The sequence below is a fragment of the Oreochromis niloticus genome, linkage group LG5, assembly GCF_001858045.2.
Source record: "Oreochromis niloticus isolate F11D_XX linkage group LG5, O_niloticus_UMD_NMBU, whole genome shotgun sequence".
Taxonomy (NCBI): domain Eukaryota; kingdom Metazoa; phylum Chordata; class Actinopteri; order Cichliformes; family Cichlidae; genus Oreochromis; species Oreochromis niloticus.
Window position 1 is genome coordinate 21,870,380 of NC_031970.2, and position 16,592 is coordinate 21,886,971.

Genomic DNA, 16,592 nt, shown 5'->3' on the forward strand with positions numbered 1-16,592 from the left:
TGATGCTTTGGATGATGGTGATTGGCTTTGGGTAACACTTATTAGTTGTTAAAGTTTTTTCAGAATGAGATATGCACCCCCATGTTACAAATCCATTTCTTGCTTTAAACAAAGACCATGTTCATAAATAACTGAGCATGTCTTCAATTGCAGAATTCAAACAAAATTTTCAATTTAAATGGTAAATGGCCTGTATTTGTATAGTGCTTTACTAGTCCCCTAAGGACTGCAAAGTGCTTTACACATTCAGTCATTCACACACATGGGTGGATGACTGAATCGTGACTCAAGAGTTGACAGTTCGTCTTATAATTGGAAGGTTGCCGGTTCGAGCCCTGGCTCCGACAGTTTCAGTCGTTGTGTCCTTGGGCAAGACACTTCACCTGTTGCCTACTGGTGGTGGTCAGAGGGCCCGGTGGTGCCAGTGTCCGGCTGCCTCGCCTCTGTCAGTGCGCCCCAGGGTGGCTGTGGCTACAATGTAGCTTGCCATCACCAGTGTGTGAATTTAAATCTACTTATGCTAAATATTGGCTGTGCTCTAAACCAAATCTGGCTGAGAATACATGAAATGTGCAAACTGCAGCTACACTACAGGATCAGATTATGGCTCCATAGACAATGCTTCTTTAATCAGTTTATTGATTAAAGTTTATTTTTTCCCCCTATATTAACAGCATGAAAAAAGAGCATATAGACATGGCTGAACAGGTTGCATAATTGGCACTGAATATCAACATCCACCTTTACCCAGCTGCCCAATGACTCTCGGCCAGTAACCTTTAATTGCTTACCCAGTCTACACAGTCTCTTTTCCAGGGTCCAGGACATTTCACCAAAGTATTGCCCCCCACAGCTGTAGCAGCCACTGCAGCCCCTTAAATATCCTAATATCTCTGCCATTACAATATACAATGTGAGAAATCAAACGTAAAGCTGAAGTGAACAGTACAGCAGCGAAATGTCAAAGACCCTGGTGAAGACATGAATAAACACAAGACACTAATAATATCAATGCTAGCTTGCCAGTTAGTTTCTCTGAAACCCAGACCAAATCCAGTGTCAAAGATCTTGTAATAATACATTTGGTGAGGAAAAAGTACACATGTACTTTTTAATTTAAAATCCACTGTGGTGCTGTCATTATTAAATTTACTAAAAGAAACAATGCTAACCTTCACAGTCTTGAAAGTGTGTGAGGGATCTTCCTTTAGAAAATGAGGTCCTCTGTCCTCTTCCTTTGTGTAGGGCTCTGGTCAAAGAAGTCAAAAAGAAAACAAAAACACTTTTTAAACAGTGTTTATGAAGCATGTAGACAGCTCCAAATTCACAGCTTTTTGATGCATAATTCCATCAATATATGATTATCATTGGAGATTTTGAATCAGGCTTATCAGGACATTCAAGTAGAATATGATATCCAACCTACCACCAATATACATAGATTCTGTAAAAGTTACCACACTAAATGTCCAGTTGTGAAATATGATGACAGACTTTACTTATCAGCTTTCTTTCAATGAGTTCATCAGTTGAACTGGATAACCTAAAACTTAAACAAAGGATTAGATTTCGCAGTTGAACACTTACATCATCTCCGAAGCATCTTATGAGCCTAGTTAGCCTTTCTATGCCGCTCTTGATTTTGTACAGCTCCACGAACCTCTCCATAATGGTCAAGCACAGCAAAAAGGAACCCTTTCAGGTCAACAGATGTAAGACGGGCAAATTCTGCTTCAACCTGAGCAATAGAAGAAGAGGGGTGGAGAGTACAGGCAGAATTAAAAAAAGATTCTTTGAGACCCAAATTTAAGCAAACAGTCATCTGAGGCCCATTAGAGAAAACACAAACACACAAAAGCAAACAAACAAAAAGATGCACTTTACCTGCCGTTCAGCAAACAAGGAAGTTCAGAGAACAATAAGCTCTGTCTTGAAATCTTTTAAAGTAGAATGATTGTGAAAATGACTTATGTGATGTAAAACTTTAGTAAACGTGCGATTAAAAGAACACTGAGTAAAAGGACAAGTAACAATTTCCTTATTCCTCAGATGTTTACCTTGATGAGCAATACTGTTTTAGTCCAACTGCCTCATTAAAGTTACACAACAGGCTTTTTACATTAAAGCCAGCAAGTCCATTACATACTCCCTTTTTAGATCTGAAATACTGTGCAGATTCTGTGTATATGTAGTGGACAGCAATTTACCCCAAAGAGCGCAAAGTTTGCAAGTCCACCTCATTTAAATGACAAAGTCAGATGTGATCATCTAGACCTGTGAAAATAAATTAATGACAAACTTGCAGTTATGGATGTTATTACAACCACAAGAACCTAAACAGTCTGCTCCATTGCTTTTGTTAATGAATCATTTGTTGGTAACACGTCTGAATATTTAGTTTATGCCACCTGCATGTGATCATCAATAGTGCCATATTACTTCTTAAGAAGTACCCTGACACTACAATCTTTATATCATTTGTTCTACAGAGCTATTAAATTACAATATAATCTGAGATGTTTCCAGTATGACAAAATGCACAAATTGTAACTTACCATTTGACTCCACTGACAAAAATAAATCCCCAGCATCAAGTTTGGCTTCACAGACCTAAAATAAGTAAAATAAAAATATATGTTATAATTATATTGTTTTCGCCATTTATTCATGTTTGCTAATTTTCTGACATATAAACAATGTTAGTTTTGTTACAATACAGAGAATGCAGTTTAATTAAAAGGTAAATTATGCAAAAAAAAAAAAACTTCTGCAGTATACCATGCCAAAAATCAGTGTCTCTGATGCCAATTATTTTATCACTACAGCTCGTTTAGTATGGAAACTCACACAATCTAGTCATACTGATCACAAGAGTTCAAAAATAAGTCAAAATAGTGAGCTGTTGTTAAGCATAAAGCATTTCAGGGTAACAAATAACTGCACAATATAATTAAAGCAAAAAATAAGCACACTGGAGGACTATCTGATAAAAACTAATATAATGCTGGTTTGTAGACCATATTTTGTCTCTGTCCTCAGTGCACTCTTGCAGCTTAGCATGCAGCAGTTAATAACACCTTAAGTGATTACATAGGGATAAACAGATGACAACAAGCATCCGAGTCCTGCCAAAAAGTTCTTTTTGAACCCAACCAGTTATTGGAAATATTGCCAAAATGAACTTCCACCAAAATACAACAGCCTGTGAACTTGAAAGAAATTTACAAGTACAGAGACAATATGAAATAAGCTTTATTAATTAGCTGAGTTAGCTTGCTAATATCGCAACAGGGTGAGTGCACAACCTTAAAGCTAGCGGCACAATACTTGTGATTTGCTCAGCGCCACATTAAACCCATAAAAAAGGCCATGTGTCAGTTTATTAGGTCAAGTTTGGTCATGACACACAAGCTGGACCTTGTCGGCTAAAGTTACATTAGCTAAAGCAAACATTTCGGTAAAAGAGAAAAACACACGTCATGCCATAAATTCAAAACATGTTCCAACTTTTGTAGCTCTCTTTCCTTATAGTTATAACCAATGTTACTCACCTTGAAAGCATATTCCAAAGAAGACGATTAGAAAACGTCCAAGTAAAGTGAGCATGTCGTTAACCGCCAATTCCCCATGATGCACCTCGGTAGCAGTCACGTGAGGCAGTTTTGAATCCTGCTGTGCTCAACTTACCCGCATTGTCAAGTTCACATAAGTTTCTGATTTAGCTGGACATGAGTTTTCAAGTTAGCTTTTTTTGGTGTAATTGGGACGTTTTTAACTTGTAATTCTATGTTATAACAACAACTTCAGTCATCTATCGTCAAACTGATATAGAATAATATGTTGAAATAACAAACAGCTAGAATTACATTTTACAGTGTAATAATGTTATGTAATAATAACACCCTAAAAGTGTCAGCAGGGAATACAGTCTGCTTATAATAATCAGGAGACGGCTTTATACTTGCAGCTTTTTAGCAATGCACAAGCCACTGACACTTGTTTAATTCCTAACTATTCTACATCATTTTATTACATTTTATTGGATCATCACTGGGAGACAGTGAGTTTGAATGTACCGCTTCCGCCTGTAGTCCAGCTTATCTTCATGTTGAACAGGATTCGCATGAAACTGTACAAATCAGTGCAAACGACAGAAGCTGCATTTTAGGCTATGAGTCTAGGAGTACTGGTCCACATTGGTCCACACTGGTTACATACTGTACCAGAAGGTTTTTCTTTTCCTCCCACTCTTGTGTCATGTCTGTTTATTTCAACCCCCCACGCCGCCACCCCCCCAATGCTCTCCTGCCCCATCATGCTGCCCTTTAGCCTAGTTCCCAGAATATCAACAATAAGGGCCCAGACTGTAGGATTCGGTGTATAAAGGCCCAGCTGATCTGACTCTACAGTGGGTCCTTTGTTAAGTAAGTGAGTGATGAGACACAAGAGAAACACACACGCACACCAACACACCAGCCAGGAAGCTATACTCAGTGGAGATATGCACTGGAGTTAATTTGCTTTTACACTCGTGCAGCTGAGTGGACACTTTATTATCGCTCAGCTCTGAGGCGGCTGCACAGTGCACAGGCCTAATCACATTGTGTTATTCAGGTCTTTGTTCTGCACCCACCGTAAAACCTTTGTTTCACAGAAAGCGCCAAATGAAGTGCATAGACTAAGTAAGCTACCACTTAGTTAAATATTTATCAAGGAAGTCCCGCTCTTTGCAATTTTACCTGACACCATGGTTATGTAATACTGAAAGCATACAACTAAATCAAAATCAAGTACTTGTGTATGATCTCATTAATATGTTAAAACCTGTTTGTTATTAATTATGCTTACAGTTAAATAACCCACATTTCAGCCAGGAGCATTTCAGGGAAACTGCACAGATTTGTACTTGCTTCAGCTTTCTACTGTACATACTGTCTGTTGACACTTTGACCTGGGAGCACAGCATGTCCTGACAAAGCACCCTGCAAAGCACACAATTATGTAGCCTTCAAAAATGCATAGAGGGTTACTGATTTTACCATCCCGCTGCAAAAAACATTAAAGTTATTTAGATATGCCAAAATGTCCAAATTCTGGAATAAACACAGAGGAAAAACATTTACAGAACTATCTGTCCAGTGTGCTGTACGACAGCACCGTGTTACGACACGCATACGGGATGTGCAAATAACTGTTTTTCTATCTAAATCTGCAGCAGTCTCAAGATTAAGGCTGAGTTCAGACCGAGTTCAGTTTCACGCAAATAAAAGCAGCTTCTTCGTCTCTGTAGAAGCTGCTGGTGCAACAAGCCAATGAAAAAGACGTACATGTAAAGGCAAATTCCTTGTGGATTACTTTTTAACTTGAATGCTGGGTTTCTTTTGTTACCTCGCAATTGCTTCAACTAAAACTTGGCTTTCTGATATTGTTTGTATGTCTAAGAGTATAACGAACTGTTGTGGATCATTGTTTTTACTTCAGAATCAATGCTTAAATGTCCTTAAGGCTAAAAACAGCCTTCTCAAATATTGCAGGTATAGACACATGTCTAGTTGAAGCTGCGGGGGTGCATTTACAAGGGAAGAGAAAAAAAAAAGCATAAAATGAGTGATGGTATCAGGACAGAACTTAAGTAACTGATCCGAATCAGGAAGTTATCGGGTCATCTGCATCAATGTTTCCAAAAGGCTCAGACTGAGTTGCTGAATGGCTTCACTATGGAAAGAGATTTCACCACCAAACAGCTGCTCTGATTTTTACACACAGTATGAAGGATCGTACTCCATTCACATGTATAAAAGATGGATACAGCTTCTGGGTCTCATAAATGAACATATGCATTCTTTTTAATGGCCAACAAATGGCAATAGCTGTGGTTGCAAAATACTTCCAGTCCGATTGAGGTTTTGGAGACATTAACTAGTCCTTGGCACCAGTTTAGCTCACTGGTTGAGCAGGCGCCCGGATGCCATATAAGGATGAGATGCAGTGGCATGGGTTTGAGTGTGACCTTTTCCCGTGTGTCTTGTTTACCCCCTCACTGCTGATGAAAGACAAAAAGACCCCAAAAATATAAAAAAACATTAACTTGTCCACCATTTTCAATGTGTGACAATCAGTGATGGAAATAACGGCGTTACAAGTAACGGCGTTACTTTTTTCAGTAACGAGTAATCTAACTAATTACTATTTCTATCGTTACAACGCCGTTACCGTTACTAACAAGAAAATGCGGTGCGGTTGCGTTACTATTTTTCAACAAACAGCCGGTTGAAGCGGTCTCAGCTTACCGCATCTTATATCAGTTGCACGGAAGTAGCTGTAAGTAATCTGGGCGCTACGGCTTTGAGCAGCTGCGCGCGCTCCCGCGGGCAGCAATCACTTTCTGCCCGACGATCACTTTTTGGCGATACCAGTTTTTAAATTGTGTTGATAGGCCATGTAAAACCAGAGTCATGATAAACAATATATACGCGGCGTTTTTTCCTCAATAGTTTCGTCACGTTTACTGTCTAAGGACAGCGCTAGCAAGCACTCTCTGATTATGACCAAAAAATTGAGAAAAACAAAACAAAAAACTGCCCGTTCGTGTTGGTGGAAAAATGTACCATGTCGACCAATCAAAAATGATATGGCAACATAACATTTGGTTATTTAGGAAGAGGGAGAAGTTTTAGGAGTGACAGCGAGAGAGAGAGACAGCAGAAAAAGAGAGAGAGCGAGTTTTGAGATGTGAGAGATTTGTGACGTTTAGCGTGTTTGGGATGTGTAGTTCATGTGTTGTCTTGTGCAGTTAGTGTGTAGTGTTGTGGATAGTTTTGTGTTGTGTGTCAGAACAATGAGGCGACTGCTGTCTCCAGGTAAAAACCAGGAGCAGTGATACACCTCCTGCTGTCAGACCTGCAGGTATCAGGCTGTGACGTTCTCCTCTATAGTGGACAGAAATTATTTTTTTTGGAGTGGCACAAATAATTTGTGTTGCATCTTATTGAATGCACAACACCTGATTGTTATGAAAAAAAGTTTGAAAAAACTTGTGCATAGGATTTTAAAATTGACTATTTATATTTGCATTTAAAGTTATGAAATATGATTCATTAAACATGTTTGTGGTTGTTACAGTAAAAAATATAACATTTTCTACTCGGATTTTATGTTTTTTGTCTGATTTTAGATCAATTTTGTTAATACAGTATGTCAAAATGAAAACATAACTGTAAATTCAGACATGTGAGGTTGTGCTGAAAAGGATGATACCATACAAGGCAAAGTAAATAGTTTTTAAAGGTGAAATGTAGGGAAAATCAAAAGTAGTTAAAAATGGCTAATTATACCCTGGACCCCAGAGGGTTAAACTTTTTTTTTAAAGTAACGCAATAGTTACTTTTCAAGTAATTAATTACTTTTAGAATCTTGTAAATCATTTACTAACTCAGTTACTCTTTTGAAGAAGTAACTAGTAACCATAATTAATTACTTTTTCAAAGTAACTTGCCCAGCACTGGTGACAATCGTTGTGACAGAGTAGGATCAAGTGAATAAAGCCCCAGTCACACAGGCCAAGAGACTGGTCTGCAACCATCTAGCAACCATTCATCTATCCATCCAATGGCTCCAAACTGTCAGCTTGTGCTTCTGCAAAGCCACCATCAGTGCTCATAGGTACATACAGATTTTAGAGCAACATATGCTCCCATCCAGATGATGTCTTTTTCAGGTCAGGTCTCACATGTTTTAGCAAGAAAATTCTAAACTCCATACTGCAGCGATTACTGCAGCATGACTTCATAGTAGAAGAGTCAGAGTGCTGAACTGATCTGCCAGAACTTCACCAGCTGAAAACATCTGCTCATCATGAAACAAAAACATACGACAAAGAAGGCCCAGGACTGCTGAGCAGCTAGAATCCTGTTTGAGACATGAATGGGGCAATAGTCCGATCCTAGAAGTCCAGCCAGCTGGTCTCCTCAGTCCCCAGACGTTTGCGGACTGTTAAACGAAGTGGGGATGGGTCTTTCCTGACTTTGAGATCTACTGCTCAACAGGACCATGGAATGGTACATTTTCTCAGTTTAAACAGTTGATATGTTTTTATTGTAAATAAATCATTTCACTTCATTGGTCATTTCATTTTTATTTAGCATTATTTAACATCAAAGCTACCTTTTTGGGGGTGGGGGGATTGGGGTTGTACAATATAAAGTGCCTTGAGGCGACTGTGGTTGTGATTTGGTGCTATATAAATAAAAATCAATTGAATTAAATAAAATTGAATACAAATAACCAACCAACCATACTGCTGTCAAAGGGTTCCTCTGAGAAAGGAGGTGCACAGGTGTTCCTAATAAAGTGCTGTGTTCAAGGACAGAGGTAAAATATTCGCCTCCATAAAAGAAAAGAAGAAAGAGACGATGCCAAGTTCTTCTTCTCACTGATATGAAATCCCAACCTTGGAGCAGATGGAAGACAGTGTATGACTTGGACTGATTATTTAAAGTGTTTTATTTTGTCTTCATCTACTGTCTGATTACCCAGCTCAGCGCTGGGCGCTGGGTAATCACAGGGTACTGAACTGTGAGCTCGTCTGGAATTAACACACTGCAGCACCTTTGCGCGCTTTACATCATCCCGTCCTCTTCTCCGTGGGCGCCAAACCCACAGACAGTACGTTACATATCGCTGGGGTGGAAATACCACGGCTCAAAGAGTGGATTCCCGCGGGCTTGAGACCCGTCGCCGTGGATGCAGTGAGTCATCGTTCCAGTGACGTCACACGGGCTTGAGTAATTTGCGGAAAAGCGCGCGCAGATTTGAGAACTCAAGCCTCCGTTATGCCGGCTTCACGTGGACTGTGAGCGTGAACAGCTGGAGCTGGGTGGAACCCAGGAAAAGTTACTGGACAGCGTGAGAGCTGTGGCGGGATGTATTAAATAAAGTCCGCCACCCCCAGCTTTAAATTTAGTGAATGAAACTGTGTGAAGCACCCTTATGCGTCATGTTACGCTTTCACTCTTAGCTACAATTTCCAGTATTAGCACGGCTTTCAGACGCTTTCAAGAGCCTGCACACAACTTTATCAATAGCACAAGGACATCATTGTTTGGATTGGTTATCTATCCTGCTGAAAGGGTTAAACAATCAGTCAACCTATTACCTATTACATAACAGCCTCTTAGTGAACCTCACGTTCAACAGCAAAGGAGGAACATTACGAGGACATGAACCTGCCATAGGCTGCTTTTTTTTTTTTTTTTAAATCCTGACTTGTTGACACATTGGGAACAGTATTGGCAAACGGGAAGAGTAATAACCTCCTCAGTCCTCTGATTGCTCCTCTACTCAGCTAATCTTCTTCGAAAGTCAATATTATAAATTGTGTTGATTAATGCCTGTAATCACCTTAGTGAAGTAATAGTTTAGAAATAAAGAATTAAAAAAAAGAAAGAAAGTCAATATTAAAGCCTCTGCTTTATTTATAAAAGATATCATTATTTAAAATTTTAGTTGGCTGAAGGGGAATTTTACATCGAATTTAAATACTAAAAAGCTTTAAAAAAAAAAAAAAAAAAGACCCTTTGTGCATTATTTATTACATAAACGAGGACAAATATGGGGAAACCTGTACTAATGTGGAGTTTGAACTACCTGAAGTGAAACCGTGAAACAGAAAATGATGTTCAACAAATCAGAAGGAAAAAATCCCAACAGCGCCTCCAGGTGGACGTGGATTCAACAGGTTGTTCCGAGTGAGCTTTTTGTTACGGTAAATGTTGTCTTCTTCTTTTAAGGGTCACCACTGTGGATCTGTCTCCATCTCACTAACTCGCATGCCCTCCTTCAAGAATCTTCCCTCAGGTTTTCCTCTTTTCCTTCTTCCTGGCAGCTCCATATTCAACACCTTTGGTCCAAAATATCCTCAATCCCTCCTCCACACACACCCAAACCCCCTCAGTCTGGCCTTTCAAACTTTGTCTCCAAACAGCTCAGCCTGAGTTGTCCCTTTGATGGACTCCCTAATCTCATCCATTCTGCTCCGCTTTCCCACTTCCAGCTCCATCATCTCCAAACCATACCCAATAGCAGGTCTCACTACCATCCCTTTCACTCTTGCTGAATCCTATCAAAAATGACCCCTGACACTCATCTCCACCTGCTCCACCCTTCCTGCACTCTGTTGCTCTGAATATTTGACCCAAGGCGTTTAAACTCATTTACCTTCATTACACTGCTTATAATGAAGAGAGAGTTGGTTCAGAGTTATATTAAATGCAAAAAAGTAATACTTGCAAATGAAAATAAAGCTATGACAGCCATTTAAAAAGACTGAAGCCTCCTTTAAGAAGCAGCTAGGGTTAAATAAAGGCACATCTACTTAAATTCAGCTGAAACAATGCTCTGGGCTTCTTCACACATCAAGAGCGCCCTCTGGTGGGGGTTAAATGCTCAAAGTACACTGGTACTTTATTAATCTCAGGAAAGGTGTGAGGAATAAAATAGAAAAATAAAAACAACTTTTTTTTTTTTTTTTTAAACCAAACAGTTTTAATTGAGACAATTTCACATAGTATCAAACAAAAGAAAAAATGAAAAACTTCACAGACAAAAATCTGACCTCTGCTCCTTATACCTATTTTGATTCACTGGACAGATTTGCATTTGAAAGGGCTGCCTTTTTTTCTTTTTTTTTTTAAATAAACAAAAACAGCCAACCACCAACAGATGGAAAACTTCATTATGAAGAGTGTAGCAAGAAAAAACATAGTTGGCTTACAAACAAAAAGGGATTCATCCCATTTTTCTTTTTTTTAAAAAATGCTGACATTTACACAGTGAAAAATGACGGACTACTCACACGATGTCTAACTACACAGAACATTCTTCAAAAAACAAGAAAACAAAGCTCAGAGATTAACTGGTGAACTGGAATGCTGGGTGGCACTACTGTTTCAGGACCAGCAAGACAGACGTGGCACAGGTGAGCTATTGCGCCTGTACACGCCCAGTCACTGTATTTGAAAGTCACCACAACAGGAAAAAGGGAGGGACACTAAAATGCTCGATTGTTGTTGTTGTTGTTTTCTTTTAAAAAAAAAAATATCATGAAATAAATGATGAAAAAAAAGAAGAAAACAAAAAACAAAAAACAAAAGTGACCTCACGGTCATGATGAGTCCATCATATCAAACGGGAAAGCCCGTAAAACCGTTCATCTTCAGCTCCCTTTACACCTGGCAGACCTCTTATCTTCTGCCATTAGACCTGGAGCGGCTGTGAGGGAGAACAAGACAAAAAAGAAATACATTTCAGCTCATTACAGCATTAGAGCACCCTTCACCAATCACAAACAATCAAATTGGGTTTTAAATGCACCTGAAATGTGTTTGCGTTGCGTATAACACCACACCCACACACTCGATGCCAGATTCATTAATCGTGTGACCAAAAGCAGCAGACTGATGTCACACATACACACACACACACAGCTCCAGCTGAGTGGTTATTGATCAGTTTACTCTGAGGCGGACACTCTGGGTCATACATCTCTTTACTTTCAGCAGAGAAACAGGTGCTGCCAACAAACACCCTATGATAAGCTATCATCACAATACTTCACTTACATTGCAATAACATATACTGCAATTTATAAGCTCTTTTTTTAAAATTTCAAAGCTCAAAGCCTACTTTATCTAACTGGATAAAACAGATATCAACAAACTTGCAACACTCAAGTTTCGGGCAACCATTTAGTCACCAATAATTGCAATAAGTCGTGGTTTTTTTTGGGGGGGTAAGAAAGTGGCTGTCCTGTTTTTTTATTGGTGTGATGGAGACATTCGCTTGCTCTGGATTAGGAGGCAGCTTTGACAGGAGTATCCGGTGTTGGATGGCTTGTCAGTCAAGCTGACTTTATCTCAGTTTGGTCAGCTAAGAACCAACACTGTCACTGTACATTAATATCACAATATTTTATTTAAATAAATAATGTTTGTCTATTTGATGAATCACTAAGAGCCCTACTCTAATGGACTAAAATAATCTTCAGACAGTTCAAGGTGTACAAGTACCTTCTTGATCGAGAGAAAGATCTCGAAGGTTTGTGGTTCCTGTCCCGGGAGAGGGACCTCTCTCTCCTCCTGTCTCTGGAGAAAGACCTGAAGAAGAAAAACATCCCATTATAAAAATTTTTAGAACCTTTTTAGAACGTTTTTTTTTTTTTTATAACAAAACAGTTTAACCAAAAGCTAGATATATTTAAAAAGATGGTGGTTTGATTTCAAATTACATTTAATTTAGTGTAAAGATGCACGTAAACAAGGTCTGAAATCTGTAAACATGAATGTAGTAAGTGTGCATATGTACACACTCAGTTTTCACTGACTCCCACATTCTATCAGTTAGCACAGAGCTTACACTGCATCACCACAGAAACAGCAACAAAGGTTCAAACAGGCTGTAAAGTTAAACAAGCTCCTCTGCAAAAAACATTTCAGCTTCCATGCAGGTCAGGTTTAGTGCAACACTTCTGCATCACACACAGCTGTATGCTACAAATAAAACGCATGCATACACAATGCTGAAATTATAGAGTTAATCTCATGCAGCGTGAAAGCTAACTTGCCTGCTACGGCTGCGGCTGAAGCTCCTCCTGCGTGGGGATCTGCACAGGGAAAATACAAACGTGTTAAGGACAAAGGCAGATGGATTGATCACTGTGTAGAGCTCCACATTATTTACTCCTTTTCTTACACGGGGCTCCCTCAGCACAGCCCTTTGGCTATCTCAAGAACTCAAAATGGAAGTAAACGACTTGGGTGTTTTTCCAAGGAAAACAAATACTTCAACCAGAAAACAGAAGTCACTGGCAGTGGACCCAGCACATAAAGATGGCAGGTGCAGAGGAAACCCCCCTCTCACCTTTCCCACAGTAACACATGGACCTTTCAATAAAGTCCGATTATATTTCAGTCTAACTTTGAAATGCAGATTAGGATTTGTCCCGTGATTCTTAAGCAGTAGATTCAGAGCTCTGAGGCATGAAACACCAGCAGGATTTCCATCTTAAGGTAATTTGATATCGTACTGTGGATCGGCTCTGATGTGGGGAATCAAAAACCCAGCACACCATTTGGGCCACCATCTGTATGAATTCAGTCCACTGCACTTTAAGGGAAAAATGTACAGAAATTGGTACCAAAATTTATTTTTCACAGGGAATAAGCCTCGTGAAACAGCCAGGCTAAGATCTCAAACCGGGAACACACACACACACACACGAAAAAAAGATCTGATATTCATAGGGGGTGTTTAAGGAAAGTTTTGATGTGACTTCATAATTCTGCTCAGAGCCCCAAGACATACCAGATGATTATCTATCATCGAAATCTCTGGAAACATGATGTTCCAGATATTTGATGTTGGTCCATCCCCCTTTGAAACAAGGACTACAGAAATGGTGGACGACAAAATGACAAACTTATGATCAAAATAATAATAATAAAAAAAAAAAGAACAACCCTTTTAAACCAGCTGTCTCTTCACTTTTAAAACTGTAATCAGCAGTGTACTGAATGAAGCAGGAAAACTTACTAGTATTTTTGGTTTTCAACAAGCTAGAAATGACGAAAGGGAGGCAGACTGTCGGCCGGGTGGGTAGAATTGGCTGAATAGGACTGGCCAGATGCTGCAAGGTGATTAGGTGGCAGGCAGATGGGGGCTGGCTGTGGCTTTTTTCCTGCTTTAATTGGTTAGCCGAAGGCTGCTGCTGGCAGGTTGTAGACATTTGGGAACGTAATACGCTGATTGGTCGGGAATGTGAGGTGGCCGCTGCCGTTTGGGTTAAGGTTGAAGGAGGAGGAGGTTGAGAACGGCATGCTGAGGAACCAATGGGCTGGTGCAACCTGACGACTGGCCATGCCTGGGTCATGTGACAGCACCAGCCAAGCTGATTGCGGCCCGATGATCAGCAGTCACATGATGCTGAAAGAGGACTAGTTGATTGACTCAGAGGGTGGTGAGAAGAGGCATGGTGGTGGCTCTGCAACGGGTTCATTCTTATTAATATAGATGAAAAATAAAAAGCATCCTCAAACAAAAAGAAAAAAATTTGCATCACATTTGGCACTTTTATTCCCCCCAAAACGTATACTTATACTTAGCCTATACTTTTACCGACTGCCTAAATCTGTTTCCCCACACCCATTTTTGCCTTTTTAAAACAGTTCAAATGAGACTGCACAAAAACGTGCGTTTCAAAGGAAGCATTTGTGCCTTAAGTATAACCTAGGTCTTGCAGACCACACTTTAGATGCCTCAGAAACAGAAAGGCAGCCCTCTCTACATTCTGAAATAATGCCCCTTTTTCCACTATATGATGGTGAATGACTATCTGTGTGGCTCCTTCCATAAAATGACCATTAATGTCAATGAAGATGAATCTGCAAGCCTTAGGCATTGCAACACCCACAAATATATAATCACCAGAAAAGGTCACAAACACTAGAAATACCTACACTGGAAACCCAAATGCAATTAAAGGGAACTGTACTGTGGGCAAGAAAGTTGAACCGGTAAGTGACCAAGCAAGAATAAAGTGCAGAATAGATTGGTTATCGTGTCCACTGGCCAACAACAACATGTATGTCACCTGCGTCTGGGTGGTGGGCTACGCCGCCTGTAGTCGTCTCGGTCTCTAGGACGCCTGCTCCATGAAGGGGGAGCACCCCGAGTGCGGCTACGCTTCTCGCCAGTAGATAGCTCCACACGCACCCGACAGCCACACAAAGTCCTGCAAAAGAAAAAGAAAAAGAAAAAAAACAAAACATGAAAAGAAAGTATTTTTCCTCATTTCCAATAAAATGACGTACTTAGCACACTTCAGTGGGCCATTATTTGAATGTCTGAAGAGTCTAAATGTCTGCTAATGTAATAGATGTGATGACCAATAACACATTATCTTTGTTAAAAGTGTGACTGCATGAGAGGAGCTCTCCTTTCTGCGGAATGGGAGCAATGTACTGAACTTGGAGGAAAGAGTAGTACTGATCCAATAGCAATACTTTAATTTAAGTAGACTATTCATGTGGATGCAGCGTTCTTCCCCTGAAAACGCCATGTCCAGATGAACAGAGTCCACTTTCCTGACCTGGATGATTGAGCATGCATAAAAACACTTGAATAGATTGCCACCTACCTTCCATCAAGCTCCCGCACGGCATCAGTTGCATCTCTGGGATCTTCGAACTCTACAAAGGCAAAGCCTGGGGGGTTCCTGGCCACCCAAACACTCCGGAGAGGACCATAGTAGCCAAATGCTCTTTCTAACTCTGTCTTGTTTCCATTGTTGCCGAGATTTCCAACGTAGACCTTGCAGTCAAGGGGACAGTCACGATGCATGACTGTATCTGAAAAATGAGCAGAATAATATTAATGTTTTAGCTCTAAGACAAAGACTGGTCACACTCTCTCTCGCTCAGCCATGAACCACAGTGCAATACATGCTGCCTAATGACCCACAAACGAATAGAGAGCTTGGCCTACTATCTGCGCTGGATTTGCAGGTTATGCTAACGGAAGCTAAAAAAACCAAAAAAACATCCAGACGAAGCGAATCCCAAAATGCCTTAGTTAACTCGTTTGCTTTATATCTCCAACTATATTGTTGCATATTCGACGCTGCACTGTGTTTCGAAGGTAATGATAGCTAACAGCTTATTTACGGGGAGCTAAAATGGCTGCCGCCTACCGAGGCCTACTCAGCGGTAGCGGCACTCGGCTAGCAGCCGCAGAAATTTATACTATACATTCACATATGTGAAGTAAACTCACAACAGGTCGTTTTACAAACATATTACAACACAATAAGTTGAAACGCTACCGTTTTAGATGTAAATATCAGCTCAGATGATCGATTGTGACCCGGCTAAATTGTGCCTTTTCGTCTTCGGTGGAAAATGGCGTGACGTCAGTGGAGTAACAGGATGCCACTTCCGAGAGGGCGGGGTTAATGTCGCCTCCTTCCTTTGCCTAACCCCAACCCCCGCAGCTACACTTCTGTGCAAAAGTCTTGAGCCGCGATTTGTCCAAGTTTATACATTTACCAGCGCTCAAGGAAAAATTATGTTACTGTTACTAACGAGTTACATAGCATAGTTAAATTGATGTAAAGTATTTCTTCAAATGATATTGAGAGAAATAGAGATATTTGAACTAATAAAGGTAAATAAATTGTACTCTGTACAATAAAGCACTTTAGGACTCTTCTTCTCTCGGTTGCTCCCTTAGGGGTCTCCGCCACAGTGGTCATCTGGTCATCTGTCTTCATTTCACCCTATCCCTGGCCTCCAGCCCTCATCATGCTCTACTTCACTACATCCATGAATCTTATCTGTGGTCTTTCGCTTTTTCTACTGCGTTGCACCTTCATTTTCAACATCCCTTGTAAAATATATTCACTATCCCAACTCTGCACGTCCAATCCATCTCAGCCTTGCCGCTCTAACTTTGTGTCCAAACCTCTTCCACCAGCTCCCTACCCTCACTACTGATCACAATGTTGTCTACAAACATTATAGTCCACATAGACTCCTGTCTGA

At 40.2% G+C, this 16,592-nt stretch overlaps 1 protein-coding gene across 1 annotated transcript; it reads right to left on the reverse strand.

Annotated features, from left to right (window-relative positions):
* Nucleotides 1-10,678: 10,678 nt before the first annotated feature.
* On the reverse strand, nucleotides 10,679-16,019 carry srsf3b (serine and arginine rich splicing factor 3b). The gene is made up of 6 exons (XM_003441439.5): nucleotides 15,875-16,019; nucleotides 15,191-15,401; nucleotides 14,645-14,785; nucleotides 12,620-12,658; nucleotides 12,066-12,152; nucleotides 10,679-11,268 (listed from the first exon to the last, which is right to left on the reverse strand). The coding sequence occupies exons 2-6, from the start codon at nucleotides 15,391-15,393 to the stop codon at nucleotides 11,241-11,243; spliced, it is 498 nt and encodes a 165-aa protein (XP_003441487.1). The 5' UTR covers nucleotides 15,394-15,401; nucleotides 15,875-16,019; the 3' UTR covers nucleotides 10,679-11,240.
* Between the last annotated feature and the right edge of the window lie 573 nt (nucleotides 16,020-16,592).